The 24088-nt window shown below is 38.1% G+C and overlaps 1 protein-coding gene and 1 long non-coding RNA gene across 6 annotated transcripts; one reads left to right on the top strand and one right to left on the bottom strand.

Annotated features, from left to right (window-relative positions):
* Nucleotides 1-1944: 1944 nt before the first annotated feature.
* LOC118500228 lies at nt 1945-17874 on the bottom strand. The gene is made up of 3 exons (XR_004902785.1): nt 17747-17874; nt 16493-17647; nt 1945-1955 (listed from the first exon to the last, which is right to left on the bottom strand). It is a non-coding gene; the product is annotated as an uncharacterized LOC118500228 (long non-coding RNA).
* Nucleotides 13931-23810, top strand: PTP4A1 (protein tyrosine phosphatase 4A1). Of its 5 annotated transcripts, none has more exons than XM_028508759.2 (6): nt 13931-14352; nt 17809-18356; nt 19778-19870; nt 20199-20329; nt 21473-21547; nt 21858-23810. In XM_028508759.2, the coding sequence occupies exons 2-6, from the start codon at nt 18252-18254 to the stop codon at nt 21973-21975; spliced, it is 522 nt and encodes a 173-aa protein (XP_028364560.1). In that variant the 5' UTR covers nt 13931-14352; nt 17809-18251; the 3' UTR covers nt 21976-23810. The 5 variants fall into 5 exon arrangements, with proteins under 5 accessions (XP_028364560.1, XP_028364561.1, XP_028364562.1 ...); XM_028508760.2 differs by having other exon boundaries at nt 14103-14352; nt 17812-18356; XM_028508761.2 differs by lacking the exon at nt 13931-14352 and adding an exon at nt 14864-15553.
* The last annotated feature ends 278 nt before the right edge of the window (nt 23811-24088 follow it).

Here is a 24088-nt window from a genome sequence, read left to right on the forward strand (position 1 = left end):
CAAACACCACCACTATCCTCCAAACATTCTTAATTCAAGCATGAAACAATAATAGCACAAAATACAGTCATCAATCATTAAATACCTACTATGTGCAAGTGCCATATTAAGCACAAGGAAATAGAAAGGACATGGTGTCTGCCTTGGAAATCTGCATGGGGTATGAGGGAGATAAGTGGAGTTTACAGAAATGATTATCCACATGCAGAGAATGCTACAATACAGGTTTGTAAGCACTGGTACCATAGAAGCACAGGTAATGAAGTGTTTATGTTGTATGGGAGGTCAGGAAAACTAATTAAAGAATTAATTTTAGGGTTTTAGAGAAAGTAGAAAGAGAATTTTCCAGGTAAAAGAAATTATGGACCATGAAGATGTAAGATACATGGCATATATTTTGGAAATCACAATTGGTTTCAAAGGCTAGAAGAGTTAACTGTGGGCTGATAAGGCAAAGGCATAATTTGGAGGGTCTTAAATGTTTTGCTAAAAAGTTTGGACTTTCTCTAAAAGTTAATGGTGGGCCATGGAGGATTTTTAGTAGATAAATGACAAGATAAGATTTGCACTTTTTTTAAAGACTAAATTTTTAAAAATACAGGATGGGTTAGTTGGAGGAAAGCCTAGAAGTCATTGAATCAAGCTATTTTCATACAACTTAGGAAATGTTGCTAAAGGAATTAAGGAAGAAAAGAAGAGGGGGAAGAAGTGAGGGAAGAAGGCAAGGAACAAATGAAGGAAGCCTCTGACAGTGAAAAGGGGAAGGAGGTGAACAACTTCCGAGATATTTGGTAGATAGACTCAACAGAAATTAGGGGAATCAGACAGAAGTAAACAAAAAGGAGGTGTCTAGCATGACTGCCAGAACAAATGTGCCTCACTGTATCATGACAATGGTTAGCTGAACAGGTCTCACAGGGGAAGGGAGGAAATTATTAGTCAGTTTTAGACATGTTAAGTATAAGGTACTCAGAGTTTTTCCCATGGAACTATGTATTTGGAACTCAGAGGAGAAGCATACTTTAGAGTCACCGTTGAATATTTGGAAGTTAAAATCAAAGAAAGTTCTCTAAATGACTCTGAAATATCCTTAGAAAAACTAACACTGTACGGCAGGATGACAAAGGCAGACAAGCCATCTCAGGAGATCCCAGAGAGGGAGACAAAACACGAAAGTTTCAAAAAAGAAATAAAGATAAGGAATGAATTTTCTCCTCTGTTAAGTAGGTTGTTGGGTAATACTCATTAAATGTTTATCATGAAGCATGCACATAGGAAGTACTAAATAAATATAGTAGATTAATTAGCCTTGGACAGGACATAGCCAAGGCAGTGTGAAAGATAAATAATTTTGCTCACTTGGTTCCCTCTCAGTGTAAAGAACATGGGAGAGATGAGTCATTGGTGTTCATGATGTTCATTAATGGAGAATTAACTAGTACAATTTCATTAAAAGCAGTTCATACTTACGAACAACATACTAATGAAGAAAAATATCATGTAACTATAAATATTCCTTTGTAACATAAATTTTGAAAGCTATTCCAAATTAATTACAAGGATTGTAATGATGCTTGTAAACAGCAGGGTCTTAAATGGAGTTATTTTGGGAAATGATAGTATGTAAAGCTATTCAACAGATTTCCATCATTACTTATAAAACAGAGAATTCATACAATCAGCACTAAATAAAAAGAAAATGGCTTAAACAGCAGCAAAAAGTAATTTGGGTTAAAAAATGACTTTCCCAAAGACTGTAAAATCAGTTGGTCTATAAGTTAGTTGTAGACATACTTTTCCTCGCTGTCATCTGATGTAAATAACAGTTTGTTTCCTTTTCAACTCTGTAAAAGTATGCAGCCATAGCTCTAAATTGTCCTGACAGGATCACGCCAATACATCAACAAAACATGTTCATATATTTGTAAAACCACAGTCATAGTTCTTATTTAAAGCTTATTAAAGGAAGCTGAAAAATAATTTAAACAGTTTCTTTCTCCTGATGACAGCAACCTGGATGGACAGACTAGAAATAAATAATATTTAAAAGACAGTGGAATGGCCTCATTTATGAAAGGCTAATGGTAACGCTTTCATAATATGACTACTTTGTATAGTTTTCATTCTTTACAGAAGTGTTTCTTAAGGAAAAAAAATTACTTGAAAACAAGTTTTTAAACAAATGCAAGGCTAATTTTTAAAATTAAACTCAACAGACATAAAGTCACCCTAACAAATTGCTATAGACTTTTTGAAACACTTGCTCTCAATTTGTATACTTATCTATTCTCAGTTCAGCAACAAACAGTTCATAGGTTGGCACCAGGTCACAGACTGCACTTGGCCACAGACTGCAACTGGCCCAGAGGACAGACAGTTTCTCTTGAAATACTCGAGAGACCAAGAGGGGAGGGTGGATTTTCAGTAATATATTACAAAATCATATTTTATGATTTACTTTTTTAAATATATAATCTTTATTATATTTTTTCTTATGACTCACCTTTACTAAACTCCTAGAAGTATGACATATAAGCCAGAATGCAAATACATTTGCAATGAAATGGTTCCTTTTCAGGATTAGAATATGTGGGAATCCAAAATAACAATGAAAAGTTTTTTGAGCAAAGAATCAGAGCTTAAGAAAGCCAATACTATAACTAACCTTAAGGAATATTTCAAGGAAAGGAGAGCAGCTTAGCCAGATGGTGGGGGCAGGGACTCCTTCAGTCAAGCCACTGGGATTTGAATATCAGCTGTATCATATAACATTTGTGTGACCTTAAACTTTCTGAGGCTCCATGTACCACGTACTGATTTTTATAAGGGGAAATTATCGATCTGGGTAGATTTATTAAAAGATCAATAGAGTGCTCAATATACTACCCAGAGCATAGTAAGCATTCAATAAATGTTAAAGTTATTAATACATCCTATAATAAGATATCTCTACAACAGCTGCATGATCATGGTATACAGATTCCCTGCCTCTTCCAAAGACAGTACTGGATAAACACTGACAAACTTCAGATCTTAGACTTTTCTATGTACTCAGTCATCTACTTCCTTCTTTTCTCACAATCTTCCTCCGGATAGATACAATAAAATTGATTCAGTTTCAGTTTACAATCACATCCCAGTAAGACTTCCCTCTGATTGTATACAAATCACCTTGACTGAAGGTTTAGATGTTTCTAAATGTTAGTCATACATTTACAGGCAATCTTTTAGTTTATAGCCACAGACATGGTATATAAACACCTTCACTGTTGCAGAGTTTCTGGCTTAAATCTCTGAAGGCAATCATATTTCCTTCTAGTTCAGGTTCTCAGGGAGCTTCTCACTGGTTGGGCATTACATTCCCACATGGCAAATAAATCCATATTAAAAGCAAATTATAATGGATTAATTCTCTGGAAACATGATGGACTCAGAACAACAATGGTTGTGATGTCTGACAGCTGGAGTCAGGTTAGGATAACCTGCTGTCTGGATCTCTACTGATTACAACAAGGCTACACAGAATAACCTCTTCCTGGACAAATTCTAACTCCCAGCTTCTAAATACCACACAAATACCACTTCTTCTATTTCTGAATAGTCATCATACAATTAAATGTTTTAAATTCCTTCCATGTAAACAATGCAGACACTCATTTTCTGAAAATTTAATCCTAATCCTTTAAGCATTCATTTGATATCTCCCCCAATTACAAGAGTAGCACTTTAAGAAAAAAATTTAAAATACAGAAATTTGTGAAGAAAAAAATTGTTCATCACCAATGACACACACAAATGAGTGTTTTCATCACACACTTAAATGTCAGTTATAATACTGTTAACATTTTTCTTTCCATTTTTAGCTTGTATTTTTACATGATTGTAAGTACATTATGTAATTTTTATATTTTTTTCACCTAACATTACCAAGTAGTATTTTCTCTATGTTTCAGGACACTTTTAATATCTGAAAAATATGCCACTTTGTAGATGTTTTATTATGTACATATCTCAAGCAATATCACCCACTACGTGTTGATTTTTTTAACCAATCTATATCTCAGAGTCTGATTTTTCTAACAAGTTCAAGACAAAACTCAAATATGTGTTTAGTATGGTTTGAAAAACAGTAAGAGCACAACAAAATTTAGCTTTTCTTATTATAGTCATCTATCAGAAGTTTGATTGTTCTGTAAAAAACTTAAATATACAATTTTTAGGCATTCTCACTTCTCTATATTCCTAAAATCCTGAGAAATAGTGTCTTTCTCCATGCATACTTTCACTAACTTTATTTCCTTTACACTTCTGGTTTATTCCTAACAAACAAGTTGATAATGAAAATGGTCATGTGAAAGTATGGAACTTTATGTCATTGTACCTACACAATTCAGCATCAAGTAGACTTATGATAATGATCTTATCTATTTGTTTGGACATTGACAACCATATTTGGAAGCTGTAGGGCATGTTGTGATTCAATCTTCTCAATTCTATTGCCAAATCTCTGATATACCCACTTTTCTCCATTCCCACTGTCCTCATCATAGTCAGCACCATCATTGTCCTGTATTTAACACAGTAAAAATCTCAAGTCAGGTCTTCACCCCATCACACCAATTCCACTCTAGGGTTCCCTGTCTCCACAGAATAGTAAAAATTATTTTCTTAAAACATATTTCTTGTTTTGTACCTGTGGCTCATTATTCTTAAAATAAAATCCACGCCCTGGCTGGCGTAGCTCAGTGGATTGAGCGCGGGCTGGGAACCAAAGTGTCCCAGGTTCGATTCCCAGCCAGGGTACATTCCTGGGTTGCAGGCCATAACCCCCAGCAACCGCACATTGATGTGTCTGTCTGTCTGTCTGTCTGTCTTTCTCCCTGCCTTCCCTCCCTAAAAATAAATAAATAAATAAACCTTTAATAAAATAAAATAAAATAAAATAAAATCCAAACTCGTATCATGACCAACAAGGCCCTATATGATCTAGTCCCTCCCTGATCTCCAGGATGACTCCTGCCTCTTCCTCCCCTACCCCCTCAGGTCTTTCATCTCCTTGAGCACCATCAAACTCTTTCCACCTTGGGCATTCGTTCTGTCATTTCCTCCACCAAGAATATCTCTTTCTTCCTCTCCGTTCCCATGATTTATTCTTGTCATTTAGGTTTGGATCTCCTGGGAGACACTGCCCCTAAATTCCCTGTCTAAAGTAAGTCACCCCAACTATTCTGTTTACTTCCTTCACAGCACATGTAACATCTTATATCCTTTTCTCAATTACTTGTAATTTTGTCTTTCCTCACCTGTGTATAAATTCCATAGGAGGCAGAAAGAGTTTATGTTGTTCATCATAAAATAGTAAAGTGCCTAGGTTACACTACGTATTTAACAAATCAGTCTTGAATAGGGAAGAAAGGTCCACGGCCAAACCTACGGGGCAAGTAAAACCCCAGGGAATAGGCAGAGTGGAGTCAGAAGGCTCTCAGACCAAACTCCAGTGAACACCATTATTCAAGGGATTGAGAGATTAAAAGGAGCCTGGAAATAAACAGGAGAACTGGAATGGAATGCCCCAGAAGGATTTTAGGTGACAAAGTAACCTAATCATATCCAAACAAATACTGGTTGAGTATCTACAATGTGTATTAATATGTCAGAGGATTCCAGATGTAGCAGCTCTACCTAATACATAGAAACAAACAGGGAGGCAGCCAAAATGAGGAGACAAGGAAAACATGGCCCAAATGAAAGAACAGATCAAAACTCCAGAAAGAGAGCTAAACAAAATGGAGATAATCAGTGTATCAGATGCAGAATTCAAAACACTGGTTACAAGGATGCTCAAGGAACTTAGCGAGGACCTCAATAGCATAAAAAAAAATCCAGTCAGAAATGAAGGGTACACAAATTGAAATAAAGAACAATTTACAGGGATGGACAGTAGAGTGGATGAAGCCAAGAATCAAATCAGTGATTTGGAATATAAGGAAGCAAAAAACAATCAGTACAGCAAGAAGAAAGAATCCCCAAAATGAGGATAGTGTAAGGAGTCTTTGAGACAATTTCAACCATACCAATGTTCACATCATTGGAGTTCCAGAAGAAGAGACAGGGCGAGAAACTGGAAACTTATTTGAAAAAATAGTAACAGGAAACTTCCCTAACTTGGTGAATAAAATAGACATACAAGTCCAGGAAACAGAGAGAGTTCCAAACAAAATGAACCCATAGAGGCCCACCAAGACACATCATAACTAAAATGCCAAAGGTTAAAGACAGAAAATCTTAAAAGCAAGAGAAAAACAGGTACCTACAAAGGAGCTCCCATAAGACTGTCAACTGATTTCTCAAAAGAAACTTTGCAGGCTAGAAGGGATTGGCAAGAAACATTCAAAATGTTGAAAAATAAGAACCAAGATTATTCTGCCGAGCAAAACTATCATTTGAATCAAAGGATGGATACAGAACTTTCCAGACAAGAGAAAACTAAAGGTCTTCTTTAAGAAGACGATCAATTGCCCTGGCTGGTGTGGTTTAGTGGATTGACCACTGGCCTGTGAACCGACAAGTTGCCAGTTCAATTCCTGGTCAGGGCACACACCTGGATTGCAGGCCAGGTCCCTGGTTGGGGACATGCGAGAGGTAACCAACTAATGTTTCTCTCTCACATGGATGTTTCCCTTTTTCTTTCTCTCTCTCCCTCCCTTCCTGTCTCTCTGAAAATAAATTTTAAAAAGTTTTAAAAGATTAAAAACATTATCGAAATAAAATGGCAATAAATACATATCAACATTTGATTCTAAAAAACAAAATAAATGAGACAAACAGAAACAGAATCATAGATACAGAGAATGTTTCAATGGTTGCCAGATGGGAAGGGGGAGCAGGGGGATGGCTGAAAAAGGTGGAGAAATTCAGAAATACGAACTGGTAGTTATAGAATAGTCATGAGGATGTAAAATACAGAGTGGGGAATAGAGTAGCCAAAGAGATATGCATGACCCAAAATAATTTAAAATTGAAAATATGTATGTGTCTGAAGATTGAAGTAACACAAATAATTACGTGAAAGTAGGGAAAAAACATGTAAGGAAAATAAGGGGAAAAATAACATTTTTTTGTTAACATTATGTTTGACAGTAACCATTCAAGAAAAGTTCTCCTCTTGTAAGGCTTATCCCAGTAAAGCTGCTTAGGTCAGTGTCTGTCTGGATTATCTGCCAACCCTGTAAATTAAACCTGTCAAGTGACAGCTTTGCCATAGCATGTATAACCAACCCTTAAATTTATTTATACTCCATTCCCTTTCTCTGATCAGATTAAATTCTCCTTTCCTAAGGTATTTTTCCTTGCTTCAGACTAGGACATAATTCAACATGTTCTAAACAATTACACAGAGACAGTGGCCCTCCTGATTTCCAATACCCAAATGATTTTTATTCAGAATAGCAAAGAAAATTTTTTCAAGTTGACTGAAAATAAGAAGAGTTTTCTCAAACTAGATTCCTCCGGGTACCAGTAGGTAAATCAGTCATATGGCATGCTATGAAAATGTTATGAATTATCATAGGTTTATAATAAGCTCTTTATTAAGTATCCCAAGGAAAGAGTTTCTTCCAGAATTAAAATGGAAATATTTTGCCTGCTATATCACATCTTAACACACACACTCAACCTCCACAGATGTAAATATTGAGTTGGCCAAAAAGATCACTTGGTTTTTTCCATAAGATGTCTCTAGGAGCACTTAGTTGTCTTTAACTTCACTCAAAACAATTTTGTTAGATTGTATTGTGACAGCTGTCATATCAGCATGCATTAAAAAAAAACTCATCAGAACTACTGAATGTTTGTGTAGCAATTTTAATATTGAAGGTGAAAGAAAATAAATGACATTTTTGGCATAGTATTCTTTATTATTTCAAGAAAGATAAAAACACAACTGAAACACAAAGATTTTTACAGGATATGGAGAAGGTAAGTGAGTGATTGAACTTGTCAAAAGTGGTTTCCAAAGTTTTGTGCTAGAGATTGTTCACTGGATGATGCTCCACGGTTGGGGTGACCAGTTGAAGTTGATAGCAATCAAATTGAGACATTACCTGAGAACAATGAATGCTATACCAAGCATGAGATAGCCGACAAACTAAAAATATCCAAGTCAATAAAGTTACTGGTAAAACAGGAAAATGTGTCTTTACTTTACAGAAAAAAAGCACACAAAATTTTTGACCAACCCAATTTAAGTATCAGGAATTCTAATGTGAAAATACTTTTTCATCTAATGTGAAGACTTACCAAAGCAATTCTCAAGTTTGCATTTAAGTTGATCAAAATTAGACATAAAATGTAAAAGGAAGAAAACAGTCATAATAGAGATTAAAAAGAATTTTTATTTAGACATTTGTTAAGGTTTTTGAACATTGCCTTAATTAATTTTACAGAGAAAACATTATGCCTACTGATTGAGTTTGATGACTTAATAATATGTTTATTTCAGATCCAGCAGGATTCACTTATCTAAAGATATTTACATTTTCAGCATCTACCTTGGTGGATGACTGACGGTGTTTCTATGTCTGACACGTACAAAACAATAGCCCAAGTGCAGCTATTGGCCTATGGACTTTGTTCTTGAAAGGTTTGTTGTGACAAGCCTAATAGCTCATCAGAGATTTCTCTCTAAAATAGGTACAGAAATGATGGTGCAGCCTTGCTGTTTGTTTTTTATTATTTATCAAACTTAATCAAAAGACAATATCCTCATCATAAGAAAAAAGTTGTAACCATGTAAAGGGACAGATGTTAGCTTGATTTACTGTGATGATTTATTTCTCTATATATTCAAATATCAAATCATAATGTTGGACACCTGAAACTGTGTTATATGTCAATTATTCCTCAATTTAAAAATAATTACACAAAAATATATAGATATGAAAAAAACTATAAAATATTTTTTGAAGTTTTTTTTAATTGAGTGAGAGAAAGGAAAGGGGAAATAGAGAAAGAAGAACATTGATGTGTTGTTCCACTTATTTATGCATACATTGGTTGATCCCTCACCAGGGATCAAACGCATAATCTTGGGGAATCGGGGGGCACTCTAACCAACTGAGCTACCCGGCCAGGGCTAAATCAATGTCTTAATGGAAGAAAACTAAGTCACATTTTAACATAGAGCATACTTTAGTTTTAAATTTACACACTAAAAATTATATCTTCACAGTAAGTATACACTATATTTCTAAAACATTTTTTCACAATCACACAAGAGTAATTTTTAATATAACATAAACAAGGCTGTTCTGTAATACCAAAAGGATAGTAAATTTTCATAATGTTCATATGAACCATGGTTGTATCCCTGAATTTTTAAAGGGAATATACCTAAGATCACCCTTGCACTAGTATCCAGAAACCCACTGTGGTATTTGCCTGTACTAAGTACACTTGACACATTTATACCTTGCAATCTGGTGGGGGAGTGGGGGGCATGGTTTCCTGGGTTGGTATTGTCACGTTTGATCTTTCTCTTCATTGCTATAGTAATACTATTGCTATATTAATGTTTTTTATCACACTTCCTCATAACCCTCACTGACTATTCATAGCCTAAAGATTAGAGCCTAAATAATATGAGCAGAATGAAAGGAATAAAATCCTCCATTCCTTTGATATGTGTGGTATAACTGGAATCATTCAATGTTTACTAGATCTGTTGTCTTTGTAAGGATTTTCCTTCATCACCAGGGTTTGTTAATTTGTTGTCTTCCACAGTGTTTCATCTTCTATAGAGACCTTCTTCATAATGCTTTCAACAGTCTTCCATACCTCTTACTGTTTGCTTTTACATTTTGAACATGCTGATGAAAAGTCCTGCCCTTCACGGGCGAGGCAGAAGCTGGCGGACCAAGTCCCACATTTGCATGGAGATAACTGGGAAGAAGAACTGGGGAGCAAGACAGACTGTGCAACCCAGAGTTCCAGCTTGGAGATATAAAGCCTCAAAGCCTCTGACTGGAAACACCTGTGGGGGTTGAGGCAGCACCAGAAGAAACTCCCAACCTCACAGGAAAGTTAGAGAGACCCACAAGGTCCCGGAATGTATACAAGCCCACCCACCCAGGAATCTGCACCAGAAGGGCCCAATGTGCTTGTGGGTAGTGGCGGAAGTGACTGAAAGTTGGCAGAGAGTGGAGCAAGGGGCACTGTTCCCTCTCAGTCCCCTCCCAGACAACACAACCATGAGGGTTGCCCCACCCTGGTGAACACCTAAGGCTCTGCCCCTTACTAAGTAACAGGAATGCCAAGACAAAAAAAAAAAAAAGGCCCAAATGAAAGAACAGATCAAAGCTCCAGAAAAATATAACTAAGCGGCGAAAAGATAGCCAACCTATCAGATACACAGTTCAAAACACTGGTTATCAGGATGCTCCCTGTTAGGGACTAACTGCGTACTGTAACAGCATAAAAAAGACCCAGGCAGCAATGAAAGTAGCATTATGTGAAATAAAGAAAAATCTACAGGGAACCAACAGTGACGAGAATGAAACCAAGACTCAAATCAACGGTTTGGAGCAGAAAGAAGAAAGAAAATTCAACCAGAACAAAATGAAGAAACAAGAATTCAAAAAAAAATGAGAAGAGGCTTAGGAACCTCTGGGACATCTTTAAATGTTCCAACATCTGAATCATAGCAATGCCAGAAGGAGAAGAGGAAGACCATGAAATTGAAAACTTATTTGAACAAATAATGAAGGAGAACTTCCCCAATCTGGCAAAGAAAATAGACTTCCAGGAAGTCCAGGAAGCTCAAAGAGTCCCAAAGAAGTTGGACCCAAGGAGGAACACACCAAGGCATATCATAATTACATTAGCGAAGATTAAAGATAAAGAGAGATTCTTAAAAGCAGCCAGAGAAAAGCAAAGAGTTACCTACAAAGGAGTTCCCATAAGCCTATAAACTGATTTTTCAAAAGAAACCTTACAGGCAAGAATGGGCTGGAAAGAAGTATTCCAAGTCATGAAAGACAAGGACCTACACCCAAGATTACTCTATGCAGCACAGCTATCATTTAGAATGGAAGGGCAGATAAAGTGCTTCCCAGATAAGGTCAAGTTAAAGAAGTTTATCATCACCCAGCCCTTATGGTATGTTAAAGGGACTTATCTAAGAAAAAAGATAAAAAAGTATGGACAGTAAAAAGACAACAAACTCACAGCTATTAATAACTGAACCTAAAAAAAAACAAACAAAAACAAACTAAGCAAACAACTAAAACAAGAACAGAATCACAGAAATGGAGATCACCTGGAAGGTTATCAGTGGGGGAAGGGGAGAAAGGGAGGAAAGGTACAGAGAATAAGTAGCATAGATGGTAGGTAGAAAATAGACAGGGGGAGGGTAAGAATAGTATGGGAAATGTAGAAGCCAAAGAACTTACATGTACGACCCATGGACATGAACTGAAGGGGAGAAATGTGGGTGGGAGAGGGTGTGCAGGGCAGAGGGGAATAAAGGGGGGAAAACTGGACAACTGTAATAGCACAATCAAAAAAACTGTTTTTTAAAAAGTCCTGCTTTCCATGTGAGCTCAAGCACAATGTTTTGCTGAGAAGTAACTTACAGCTGAGCATCTTGTTTAGCGGGAGAAGTCTTCCATCTTAGGGTTTCGTCTGGAGCATTGGCTGAAAAGTGATGTTTTCTTACTCTTGGATGTCTGAACCACTATATGCAAGTCTGCTGGCTTAGTCTGGAGATCCTCTGTTAATTAACATGGGTGCAGATGCTCCAAGTGCATATCTATAGAGCTTTAAGTCCTCAGACAAGAGTCTCCTGACAATTGTTGGGATGCACTACTGTTTTTAAGAATCAGCAGCTTAAAACTTACTGGGATGTGTAGAGCTGGCACCCTCAGCAGAACAGTGAATCATAATGGCACAGAACACATAAATATGGCAGCCGCCATACTGGCAGGCCCATGCCAGAATTTAGTGAGCGGGTCAGAAAGACCACACTTAATCCTTGTTTAAAGTGTATCCTTTCTCTCAATAGCAAAAGTGTTCTCTAGTTTTTCACCTTTGAACTACGTCCTTTTTAAAGTAAAAGAAGGTGGTACCTCATCTGAGAGGTTAAGACCCCTAGAGGCTGACTAGTCCACTTGTGAGTTTGAAGGCAGCTTTTAGAACTTGATGAGCATAACTGGCTGGACACTTCATGTCAGCACGGCTCGCGGTAATTATAGGATCTGTGGATCACAAGGCTGGCAACTTGTATCACAAGTTCTACAAAGAAACTGCCTTAATACTGATTTTGGCTCTGCTTACCATTTGCTGAATTTATATCTTGTCCCACCAAATTCATTTTTTGAAAAGTTGTTACATGAAAGTTTTCATATTCCAATTAGCACCACTGTGCTGACCAACTTTTGTAGTGAGTGGCTGACTGAATGTGTTTTCTAACTATACTGTTATGTTGGTCAAGCTTTGTCATTATGTGTTAATTCTGCTCATGATACAGCACCAATATTTTCTATGTGACATTAATATTTTAACTTTGTCAAAAGTTTTTTGCTGTGCAGACCTTTTAAATTTTATATAATGAAATCTGTCCTTTTTTAACTTGAGTTCCCTGACCTACTTAGGAAGGCCCCTCCTACCCCAAGATTTCTTTTTAATCCTCCTATACTTTTTAGGACTTAAGATTTTAAAATCCTTACTCCTTATATAGTTTCACTGTGAAGCAACATATATTTTTCTCAAGAAGCTCTTTAGTTTTTCGTGATTTAGATGGGTTCAAAAGTTTCCTCCGAAAGCAATTTCTTTAAGATGACTAGACTTTTGTTCCTGTAAAAACCTGAGCCAACTCTTTTTGAAAGCACTTACTTTGTTTACAGAGTATATGTTTATAAGAAAGCTGAATAACTATGCAACCACACTCTCTAAATAGAAGTTCTAATAAATCCTAACACGCTGCAGTACACTGAAGAACACAATTTTCTCCCTAAGGCCCTCTCTAATCTGCTCAGTGAAAACAGCAAACAAAAAGCCTCAGTGTTCAGTAGAAAACCGAGCTCTTCAAAGCAGGTAAAAGTCCTGTTTACTCCTTCCAGAAAGCAGAGGAGAAAGGGTTTTCAGATTGCAAATGACAGAGTTGCCCTTGTGTAGCACAGGGCAATTTTGATAAGGCTCTACTTCTTAAGGGCCTAAATTATGAGGACAGTGGGGCAACAGGACTGAAATTGAACAAAAAGAAAAGCTTTAGCTTTGACGCAAGAGAATTACATCAGGCCTTGACAAAATGTAAGATTCTTTATAAAACCTTCCTTTTAGCAGGCTTTCATTATCTGTGACAACACATTAAGTGAACAGTATAAAGGATACATGTGGTTTCGAAATGCCACAGTTGAGCCAACTGCAGTTGCCAGCGTCCGTAGTACTGGAGACGTGACCAAAAAAGACTATAGCGAACGGAGGGTTTTAACCGCATCACAAAATACTCTCGCTGTCAAATATAGGATAACTTTGTTAAGTTCCTGCTTGACAGTGCCCCCGGCGACAAGTATTTACTCTGTCGGAGCCTCGGGCGGGGGCTTTAAAGCTGTTGAGTCATCGGGTACAATGATCATGCGACATAAAGGTAATTTGATGACGGAGATCGCAGGGGGCACATTGCCAAGGTAAACGGCTGGAAAAGACAACCGTGGTTATGACTTAGGGTAGAAGCAAGCAGGGTGAAGGCTGAGACACGGTTCCAGCCCTAAAAGAATTGCATTTTAAGTTTGAGGCAAACTTCCAGCCTCCCATATGATGTGTGCACTTCTTAGTAGTTTTAATAAGAAACAGGGCTTGAGGCGCCATCCCTTTTCCACCCTAGCCTGAGTCGACCCGCAACTCCTTAGGCTTTTCTCCCCCTCCCCCGCACAGGAGCGCCCCGCCATTCATCAACCGGTTCACACCGGCAGCAGCCGCCGCGCTGTGACGTCCGCCGGAGGCGGACTTCCGCCCCCGCTCATCACCGCTTGGCGGAGACCCGGGGCCGTGATTGGTGGCCTGGGTTTCGCACGTTGCGCCGGCTATAAAATGCAGGGTGTGTGACGCAAAGGCGCCTCGGCGCGCGTATTGGTTCCGTCGACTGCGGCCCGGCTTGGCTACGCTGTCTTCACGGAGCCGTTCACTGCATGGTAGAGTCTGGTACCGCCGTCGCTGTCTGCAAAGACTTCGCCGCGCAACCACGACCACCGCCGCCCCCTGCCCTGCAGCCGCTGCCACCTCTGCCATCTGTGTCGCCGCCGCCTCGGGACCGGCTGTATGATTAGGCCACAATCTTCAATGAGTAAACATATTCCTGTGAGTATCCGTCGTACCGCCGCCTCGCGGGCCGGGACTCCAAGACCACCCCCCTCCCATCCCCGCCGTCGCCTTTGTTCAGTGCCTGGCGTCCGCTCAACGCCGCGCCGGCCCGCAGTTTCGGTGGACCCCTGGCGGGAGGGACCCAGACTACCGTACTGTTCCGGCCGGTGGCGGCTAACTGCCGGGAAGCGGACACTGGGGACTACGGGCTGGCGGTTGACTGCGGAGGCACCGGCGACCTCGCCCCTGTCGAGCCCGGAGCGGTGGGGTTGGTGGGGCCGGGCCAGCGAGGCGGCGGGGGTGGTAAATGCCGCCGCAGAGGGACGGGCGGGGCGGCACAAAAGCAGCTTTGTGACTGCCGTCTCCACCCTTGGCGCGTCTGGTCCGAGCCCGGCGGGCTCCACGGCATCCCGGGGCCCCCTTTGTTTGGCGGAAAGAGAGCGGCCCGCCCGGGGAGCTGGAGACGTGGCCCGGGGTGGGGCGAGGGCTGCGCGTGTCACTGCGGAGTCGGATACTGGCTGGGCGCGGCGGCGGCGTGGTCGCCACCAGAGCCGGCCGGCGTGGGGTAGGCGGGGCTGCTAACAGTCTCAGCCGGGAGCTCTTGGGGGGCTAGCGCGGTACAGGAGCCGTGTGAAGCCACCTTTGTGCTCCGCGGTCGGGACCCGCGCCTCAAACAAAATGGCCTCGGCATCCGCGCCTGACTGAAGGCGCGGTGCGAACCCGTGATTGCGGCGTGGAGAGGGGGCGCCACGGGCGGGCCCCGTGTGCGCGGTGAGAGCCGAGCGGCGACTATCAGGGGGCTGTCCAAGAGCTGCAGCCCTGCGGGGGCTGGAGCAAAACTGTTAGGTGAGAACGCCGACTCCCTGCCCCGCCCTGCTTCCTCAGTGGCCACCTGGTAATTCGAGCTCTTCCAGATTTAACACCCCTCTTCGGGCTCTGGATAAAGGGAACAAGTTGAGTCTTGTCCATTTCTTGGGGCAAGTCGGTCGAGAAATGGCCTTGGAAACATCCAGGGCTACTGTTCCACGGAAGCGAAGGAGTCCCTGGCCGGGCACCAGCACACACTTTCCCTGCCAATCTTGGAATGGCCCTGATGGCGCCTCTTAATCGGGGACTGTTGCTGAACTCCTTGGTGTAATGTGTTATTGCCTCCTGTTGGCTTATGGCAACAGTAGCCAACCAGAGCCGGAATTCTAAGGTTTGTCTTTCTGTCCCTGGAAGCCTCTTCCATTCCAAAAGTATTAAGTTGTTATTTGCGCTGTAATTAGAACTGTCGGTCTGCCTGCTTGGGATCTAGATTCTGAGGCAATGCTTCCTGTTATTCTTTTTATATGAATTTTGTTTAATGGCAATAAGTCAGCTGAAAACCAAAAAGCTAGATCATCCTCGAGTGCAGGCATTATTTCATACATGGCATTTTTCTAGATGTATTACCTAAAACATAAGTAAATGTGGGACAGTCTCCAGTGAAGTATTTACAAAGTGGTTATACAGATTGTCTCTTTGCAACCTGACAAGCTAACAAATTGTTCTTTTCTGCCATTTATGTTTTTGTGATTATATGCTACTCCTAAATGAGAGGGAGAAATTCCCTGGTATTTCCAAACTGCCTGTTTTAATAGACTGGGAAGAGAGACGATAGGTATCAATAGTCACTGTTGCTTTGGTGGAAGTCCCTCCCAGCCGCTGGGTGGCTCCACTCAGTAGAAATAACCAGCTCACTAAGTGAATTATTTTTACATTGCTTTCTCTTTCTGATTAAACTGCTTACACGAGGGGTTGCTCAGCTGTAACAGAAATTTTAGCTGTTACTTATGGATACAGTGGTATGAAATACTGTCTCACTCATAAATTAGCTTACAGTTGCAAAAAGATAGTACTTGGAAATCGGAATACTGAGAATAGTCATTGCGCTTAACAGCTTTACAAATATTTGAATTTAGGGTATGTCATCAGAATGGTGCAAGAAGGCATTTATATTCAGAGGAGGTAATATTTAGGATTTGAGGTGAGATTATACTTGAAAATATTTCCAGGTTACTGCAGTCTATTCTCTGTAAGAGCAAAATTCTTAATGCTAATTTAGTCACTAGTTTTTTAACCCATCTAGCAAGTAGGTGAAGTAACAAATTTGAACAAATTTGGAATAATAAAACATCTTTCAGAAGGACCTTTTGTTCTGTTTGACAGACAAATGAACTGGGTCTGACTTGATCCATCTTTGATCTGCTAGATTTTCACGTGGGTTATTCTTAAAATTTAGGAAACTTGTTCTAGAAACTATAACATGGGGATCTATTTTAAGGTGTAAAGTGAAAGTAGTAGCAGATCTTTTGAATTTAATTGTAAGTCTTTTAAATGCTTGCATTTAAGTATAGAAAATCAATGGAAACATGTTGCAAAATTTTATTTTATTTGATAGTTTACCCATAAGAATGTATATAAACTGGGACAGTGGCTGGCACTTGGTGCTCTTGTTAACCTACTATTAATAATCCTTTCTTTATTCCTGAGTACACAAAATTTTGATAAACTGCTTGGAAGAAAACTTACATTGACATCGATGGTTTTTGAGTGCAAATTCTGAAATTAACATGTGAATATTCACTTAATGTTTTATATTGACATAAAACTGACTTAGGTTCTTTAAGGGAAACGTGGGTACAATATAAATGAATTTATTGATGGTAGTAGTTACCCTACTTTTGAGACCTATGAAAGAAATGCAAAGTAATTTTTACCACCCATCACTTCCTCCTTATTATACCCTTTGGATTAGATTTGGTTCTAGGCTGGACCAGTGAGATTTTGGTTTTAAAATAAAGAATATTACTGAAACCATGAATATCATTTGTGGTTATAAGTGGGAAATGTTTCGTTTTAATTTATAAACATAAAATACTTTACAAATTCATTAACTTTTAAGGATCAAATAAGATAGTGTATATGGAATTATCTTGAAAACCTATTTTGTTTTTTCTCAAAGGATAATAGAATATTGGTTAAGCCTTGAGAAAAGTTAATACATTATGGGAAGACTAACAGCTTCAAAGTTTCCATAAAGTTTGTAATATGGGATGATATTTGGGAAAATCAATATAGGAAATTGTATGTATATTTTATAATGTAAAACCAACCATTAAAAGACATAGCTAATTGAAGGATATGGGTAAGGGATATTGACCATATGTGACAGTTCACATATTATTCTTTAAGGGTTCTCTGTATTAGATCATTAGATCAGTAATTTCAATTTGAAGTAATTTATTTGTGAATGCTTATTTTATGCCTACTAATTAAATTGAAATTATCCTTGTATTTTGTAGTTCTGGTAAAAGTGGAAAAGGTAGCTTGGACCCAAATTTGGAAAAGATAGTTGTATACTTAATACTTAAATAGCATAACCTGTTCCTTTTGAATTGGAAAACAACCTTTTCTCTTTCTTTTAAACAGCAGTTCTGTGGTGTTCTTGGTCACACATTTATGGAGTTTCTGAAGGGCAGTGGAGATTACTGCCAGGCACAGCACGACCTCTATGCAGACAAGTGAACTGTAGAAATTCATTACTACTCCGCCAAGAAGCCCCCATAAGAGTGGTTAACCTGGACACAGAAGCGTTGAATTGAAATCTGCAGAGCATTTTACAAGATTTCTGACCTGGATGGGGTAAACCTCAGTGCACTTCCTTTCTATTGCCTCAGTATTACTGGATTGAAGAATCGCTGCTTCTTGTTAGGAGGTTCATTTCATTTCCCATTATTTCCAACTTCATACTCAAAAGCACTGAGAATTTCAAGTGGAGTATATTGAAGTAGACTCAGTTTCTTTGCACCATTTCTGTATTCAATTTTTAAATTCTTTCATAACTCCATTGAGTGTTTTTTAACTAAATTAACATGGCTCGAATGAATCGCCCAGCTCCTGTGGAAGTCACGTACAAGAACATGAGATTTCTTATTACACACAATCCAACCAATGCGACCTTAAACAAATTTATAGAGGTAAGTTTTCATACTTTTTAATTTCTTAAAGTGATTGCATTTTAAGCCCTGGCTGGCGTAGCTCAGTGGATTGAGCGCGGGCTGCAAACCAAAGTGTCGCAGGTTCGATTCCCAGCCAGGGCACATGTCAGGGTTGCCGGCCATGACCCCAGCAACCGCACATTGATGTTTCTCTCTCCCTCCCTCCCTCCCTCTCTCTCTCTCTCTCTCTCTCCCTCCATCCCCCCTCCCTCCCTCCCTCCCTCCCTCCCTCCCTCCCTCCCTCCCTCCCTCTCTCTCTCTCTCTCTCTCTCTCTCTCTCTCCCTCCCTCCCTCTCCCCCCCTCCCTCCCTCCCTCCCTCCCTCCCTTCACTCTCTAAAAATAAATAAATCTTTAAAAATTAAAAAAAACCTGATTGCAGTTTAATAGTGGGGTTTTTGTGTAACAAAATATTTTGGAAAATTATGAGTTGTACGCCTACAGTTATAATTTCCAAAAATGTAATGTCAGTGTCTTCCTTAGGTTTTAAAGGTAAATTATTTTACACATTTCAACAAGGACATGTACTTGACTTAGTTTACGTTTTAAGTTAACATCTTGTTCTTGTCTCAAAAGTTTGCTTGGACAAAAATTTGTATAAGGACAGTGTAACAGCATGGTTCTTGCTTATGTGAAATTTATAGGCCTAAGGCTACCACTTACTTGGATTGTTCACATATCAGCTTACCAAATTGAATAATATCATAAGCCACAGTTGATGTCTTGGACCCCATTTGATGCCTACAATCCAATTTTCAGTTACTAATTCCACTTCTCCCTGGTGGTTGCTAGAGCCAAAACTGTCTCGCTGCCTACCTGTTTTGACTATAAGGAAGGAATGTAATGCTGAAAAATTAATTTGGATGCATACGTACTTCAGTTTATATATGTGCATAGATGCTCAGAAACAACAATTAGGTATCTATATATTTTTTAAAAGAAGAGTTAAGATTTTAGTAATAATACATTATGAATATTAAAGCCTATAGTCTTAATGTGGGGTTTTAGTGTACTTTTTAAGGCTCTAAATTACATAATGCACTGAAAAGGAGCAAAGCTTAAACACTGAAGTCATGAGTGATTCCTTTGGTTCTGTTTACCTTTATCTCTGAGTTGCTTCTAATCCTGTTTTGTTAGTTCCCCAACTATCCAATGTGTTGCCATGAATATAAATGACTTAAGACTATGAAATGAAGGCTATGGGAATTTTATAATATTCCTTTTTCCTTTTATGCTGTTCTGGTTGTCACTTTAAAACAAGATTTCATTTCCCTGTTAAAATAGTTAATGATTTTTTTAACTGTCAATACCTGTGGGAGAGATGATCAAAATGATAAATGGTGACAATAGTGACATGGTATGAAGACTTTACTGAATACTTCGTAATGTATGTTTTATCCAGGAACTTAAGAAGTATGGCGTTACCACAATAGTTAGAGTATGTGAAGCAACTTATGACACTACTCTTGTGGAGAAAGAAGGCATCCATGTTCTTGTAAGTATTTAATAATTCCTATGTGCTTATAACACTGCACTACATGTACTACAAAAGTATTCACATAAACCATCAACTTCAAAAAGCTTAATTTTTTTAAGTTTTGTTAAAATTTCAATATCTGAATTTCAAAATAAAAGTAAAAGCTAACCATGGATTTAAGTAACATTTTTTATAAAGACCAAGCATTTATTTGTATTTCATTGACAGTTGGGTATTGTAAAACACATGTTTATGTTGGTGCATTTGAAAACATTTGAGTGTTAGAAATTTTAGACTTATTAGTGTATTTATATTAAAAATCTAAAACGTTTAAATATTCTTTTAGGATTGGCCTTTTGATGATGGGGCACCACCATCCAGCCAGATTGTTGATGACTGGTTAGGTCTCGTAAAAATTAAGTTTCGTGAAGAACCTGGCTGTTGTATTGCTGTTCATTGTGTTGCAGGCCTTGGGAGGTAAGGGAATTTTTTAAATTGGTTTTAGGATGGTGGGGAGGGAGAGAGACATCAATTTGTTTTTCTTTGTATGTATTGGTTGATTTTTGTATGTGCTCTGCTTGGGAATTGAACCCTCAACCTTGGTGCATTGGGTCAACACTCTAACCAACTGAGCTACTTGGCCAGGGCAGTGAGAGAATTTCTTAAATCCAGTTGATGGTACTGGTCTTTATTTTAGTAGAAACTTGATACTAACTCAGATATCACTTCATGAATCAATTTGCTTTGTTAGGTTACTTACTGAATTATATTTAAAAGTAGGTAATTATAACAGAATAATGTATTTCCAATATAGCTGGGACTAACAAATGCTATCGTTAGAGTTTATACTTGGCTTTGTGGGCAAAATTACTTGTACTGTCGTGTGTGTTAGGTTATATCCATGGTATTGGAGTCATTGTCGAAGCTTTATTGGGGAAAAGGGATTGTCTCTAAGGTAGTTTGCATATGGTGTATTTTTTGATAGGGTCCGTGATCCTAGAGATTCTAATTTGATAGGACCTCATTACCCAGTAGTGCCAAAATGTGCATATCCAGATTTATAAATCACTTACCACCATGCTATTCCTTCACTGCCCCCCCCCCCCCCCCCAAAAGTCCTGGTCTCCTGGTGAAGAGTAAAATCAAAATGGCCCTGGCAATTTGTAGTGCAATTGTGTCACGGTTTCATTGATAATAATGAAGAAAAAACAAATTTCCAGAGGATCTTCAGAAAAGGAGTTCATGACAATTAAAAACAACATTTTTTTGAAGTAGAAAATAGTTTTCAGTGCTTAGGATTTCAGGTAAAAATTGTCTGTAATTATCAAAATGTACCATCTCCCCTAAAGATTTTCAAGATTCCCTTCCAGTAATACAAGTTTTAACTTGTAAACTTCCTGATTGTTAAGAGCATAGTTCATTTTTGGTTCCAGATAAAACCTGGGTTCAATATGAAAATACTAGTACTTTAAAGTCACCATTTACTATACATGCTACTTACAGGAAGTGTGAAGAATATGTATTGAGAAATATTTAGAATACTGAATTTTCCAGGGTTTGTTTTTTGTTTGGTTTTTTTTTTTTTTTTTTAATGCTTTATCAAAATTCTTACCTTACCAGAGCTCCGGTGCTTGTTGCCTTAGCATTAATTGAAGGTGGAATGAAATATGAAGACGCAGTACAATTCATAAGACAGTAAGCATTTCATGACTTTTTTCTTCATTGAATGTCAGTGAGTTTAATTATATTACTATGAAAGCAATTTTTTTTTAATAACCAATCTGACCATTCATTTTTAAGATGTTATTAAAATGAGGGGGGGCTTTCCTCCTTTTTGCATTCCATTTACACATGTATGTCTGTCCATATTTCTGCATTAAGACAGAGTGTAATAATCAAAAGATAAATTGCCACTAGAGAGGTTATAATTGCCTATAGCACAGTGAACATTATTATGGAGGGATTATGCCTTAATTTACTTACATCTTTTGTTTTTTCCTTCCAGAAAGCGGCGTGGAGCTTTTAACAGCAAGCAACTTTTGTATTTGGAGAAGTATCGTCCTAAAATGCGGCTGCGCTTCAAAGACTCCAATGGTCATAGAAACAACTGTTGCATTCAGTAAAATGGGTGCCTGATGCCATTGCTTTGGAAGTGGAACTTGAGATAGGACCTAATTTGTCATACATATTAGCCAACATATTGGCTTGGTAAATAAATCTAATGAAGCTTCCATAGGAGTACTGAAAAGCAGTTCTACCAGGCCACAAGTTTGACAGAATTACCACCTCTATGTTTGGGTTTCGATCAACCTATTGTTACGCTTAATGAAAGATTCTTACTCTTCAGCTTTAAAATGTGCTTATCATTTGTACCATTTGACTTTTTCTGAAATCATGCAGTATTGTTATACCTTTAAATCTATTCCCATGCCAGAATCATATCAATATATGAGAGATTTAGAAAGATTAGGTGCCAAAATGTCCAGCACAGTACTTGTATATTTTTAGTATCGTACAGAACTAAAATCCCAGGAACTATGAACATTCTGGACCTTATGTGTTTAATCCCTTCAGTCATTTCAAACAAAGAAAGTAGGACCTATATGGTTATCTGCCTGCTCACTTTATGTTTACATCTCCCACATTCATACAAGTATACATCAGGTTTGCTCAACTTCTTGATTTTTATACCAAGTCTTAGTGATTATTTTATGTCATTCTATAAATATTTTGTGCTGTTATGGAAAGCCTCCATCTTGAAAATCTGCATTGTACAGAAGCACATGTCTTTAATGTCTCCAGACAAAAGCCTTACAGTTAATTTAATGTTTGCACTTGGGGTGCAACTTACAGAGAGGGCCTGAGAAAAGAATGGGGGGGGCTATTAAGTATTTTTAGTAAAATGTTGCCTTTGTCTTGTGTGGAACATGTAGAATAATGCTCTTTAGTAAATATTTTTTTAAAGGTAAAGGTAGAGATGCTTTGTTGTAGCTGAAACAATTCTTAATCATAAAAATTCTGAAATTATATTTGTTTTCATACATTCTGTTTACCAGCTTTTGTTTGACATGTGATTTTTTTTTTCCTTCCCACCCTCTCTTGCAAAAAAAAGTGGGTTTCTGCTAATGAATTGAGCAGACATCTAATATTTTATATGCCTTTTGAGCTGTGTAACTTAATATTTGGATACTTGATAATTTGTTTTATTATGTAATTGATAAAATGGTGATGTGTATTAATGTTAGTTCAACCATATATTTATACTGTCTGGGAATGTGTGGTTATAGTTCTGTGGGAGAAATAATTTGTCAGTCAGTGTTCACCAGCTTGTAAAAAGTCTAGTGCGAGAGCTTAAACATCTAAATAAATAATGAAATGCATTTATCATCACTGACATTGTTTTGCTTAAAGTTAACTTTAGAAAACGGTAAGACTGAATTGCATATCGCTTAGTACCATTTGAAGTAAAAGTTTGTCTTTTTTTAACAAAGATTAAATGAAGTTTGCATTCTAATAAGCTTATAGATGCCGTTTGTTAGGGTCATGAGAACTGTAAAGTGCTTTCTGTTATAAACTTTGCTTTTTAAAGGTTTAGATAACTTTGAACTATTGTGTACTACACTGTACTGATGAGAAACAGTATATAGTAGGGGAAGTATTTGATTTTTGCCAATTCCACCAATTAGTAACTGGTTGGGGGCAACTTCTGAGCCTTGGCTTTTTCATTTACAAATTAATAATTACATAACTATAGGTTTTTAAAATTATTTTCAACATAAGTATTTGGCACAAGAGGGTTTAATATGTTAAAGCTTCTTTCAAAATCTGAAACATTTGTCTTTTTGCATACATAGCTCATGTTAATCTGAAAGGGACTGAAATCAGATATCCTTGTCTGATTCTTTTTTAAAATAGCAGTTACAACCGAATAAAAGACTCAAAATTTGAGTAGAAAACAGTACCTTGTGTTTTCAATATTTTACTTCCATCTGTTCATGGCAGTTTAACACTTAATATACTCCATTCTTGAAACTTAGCACAGGGCAAAAAGATAAGGGGAGCAGGTATCCATAGATATGTTGGACCTAAATTATTTAACCTGACTAATTTTTTCCTGTGTTTTTTTTTTTTAAATACACCCTACTCTTTATTTTAGGAGAGAGTAAAAGGGCAAAGAGAAACATCAATGTGTGGTTGCCTCTCATGCACCCCCAACTGGGGACCTGACCTACTACA

Source organism: Phyllostomus discolor, chromosome 4, assembly GCF_004126475.2.
Source record: "Phyllostomus discolor isolate MPI-MPIP mPhyDis1 chromosome 4, mPhyDis1.pri.v3, whole genome shotgun sequence".
Classification (NCBI taxonomy): domain Eukaryota; kingdom Metazoa; phylum Chordata; class Mammalia; order Chiroptera; family Phyllostomidae; genus Phyllostomus; species Phyllostomus discolor.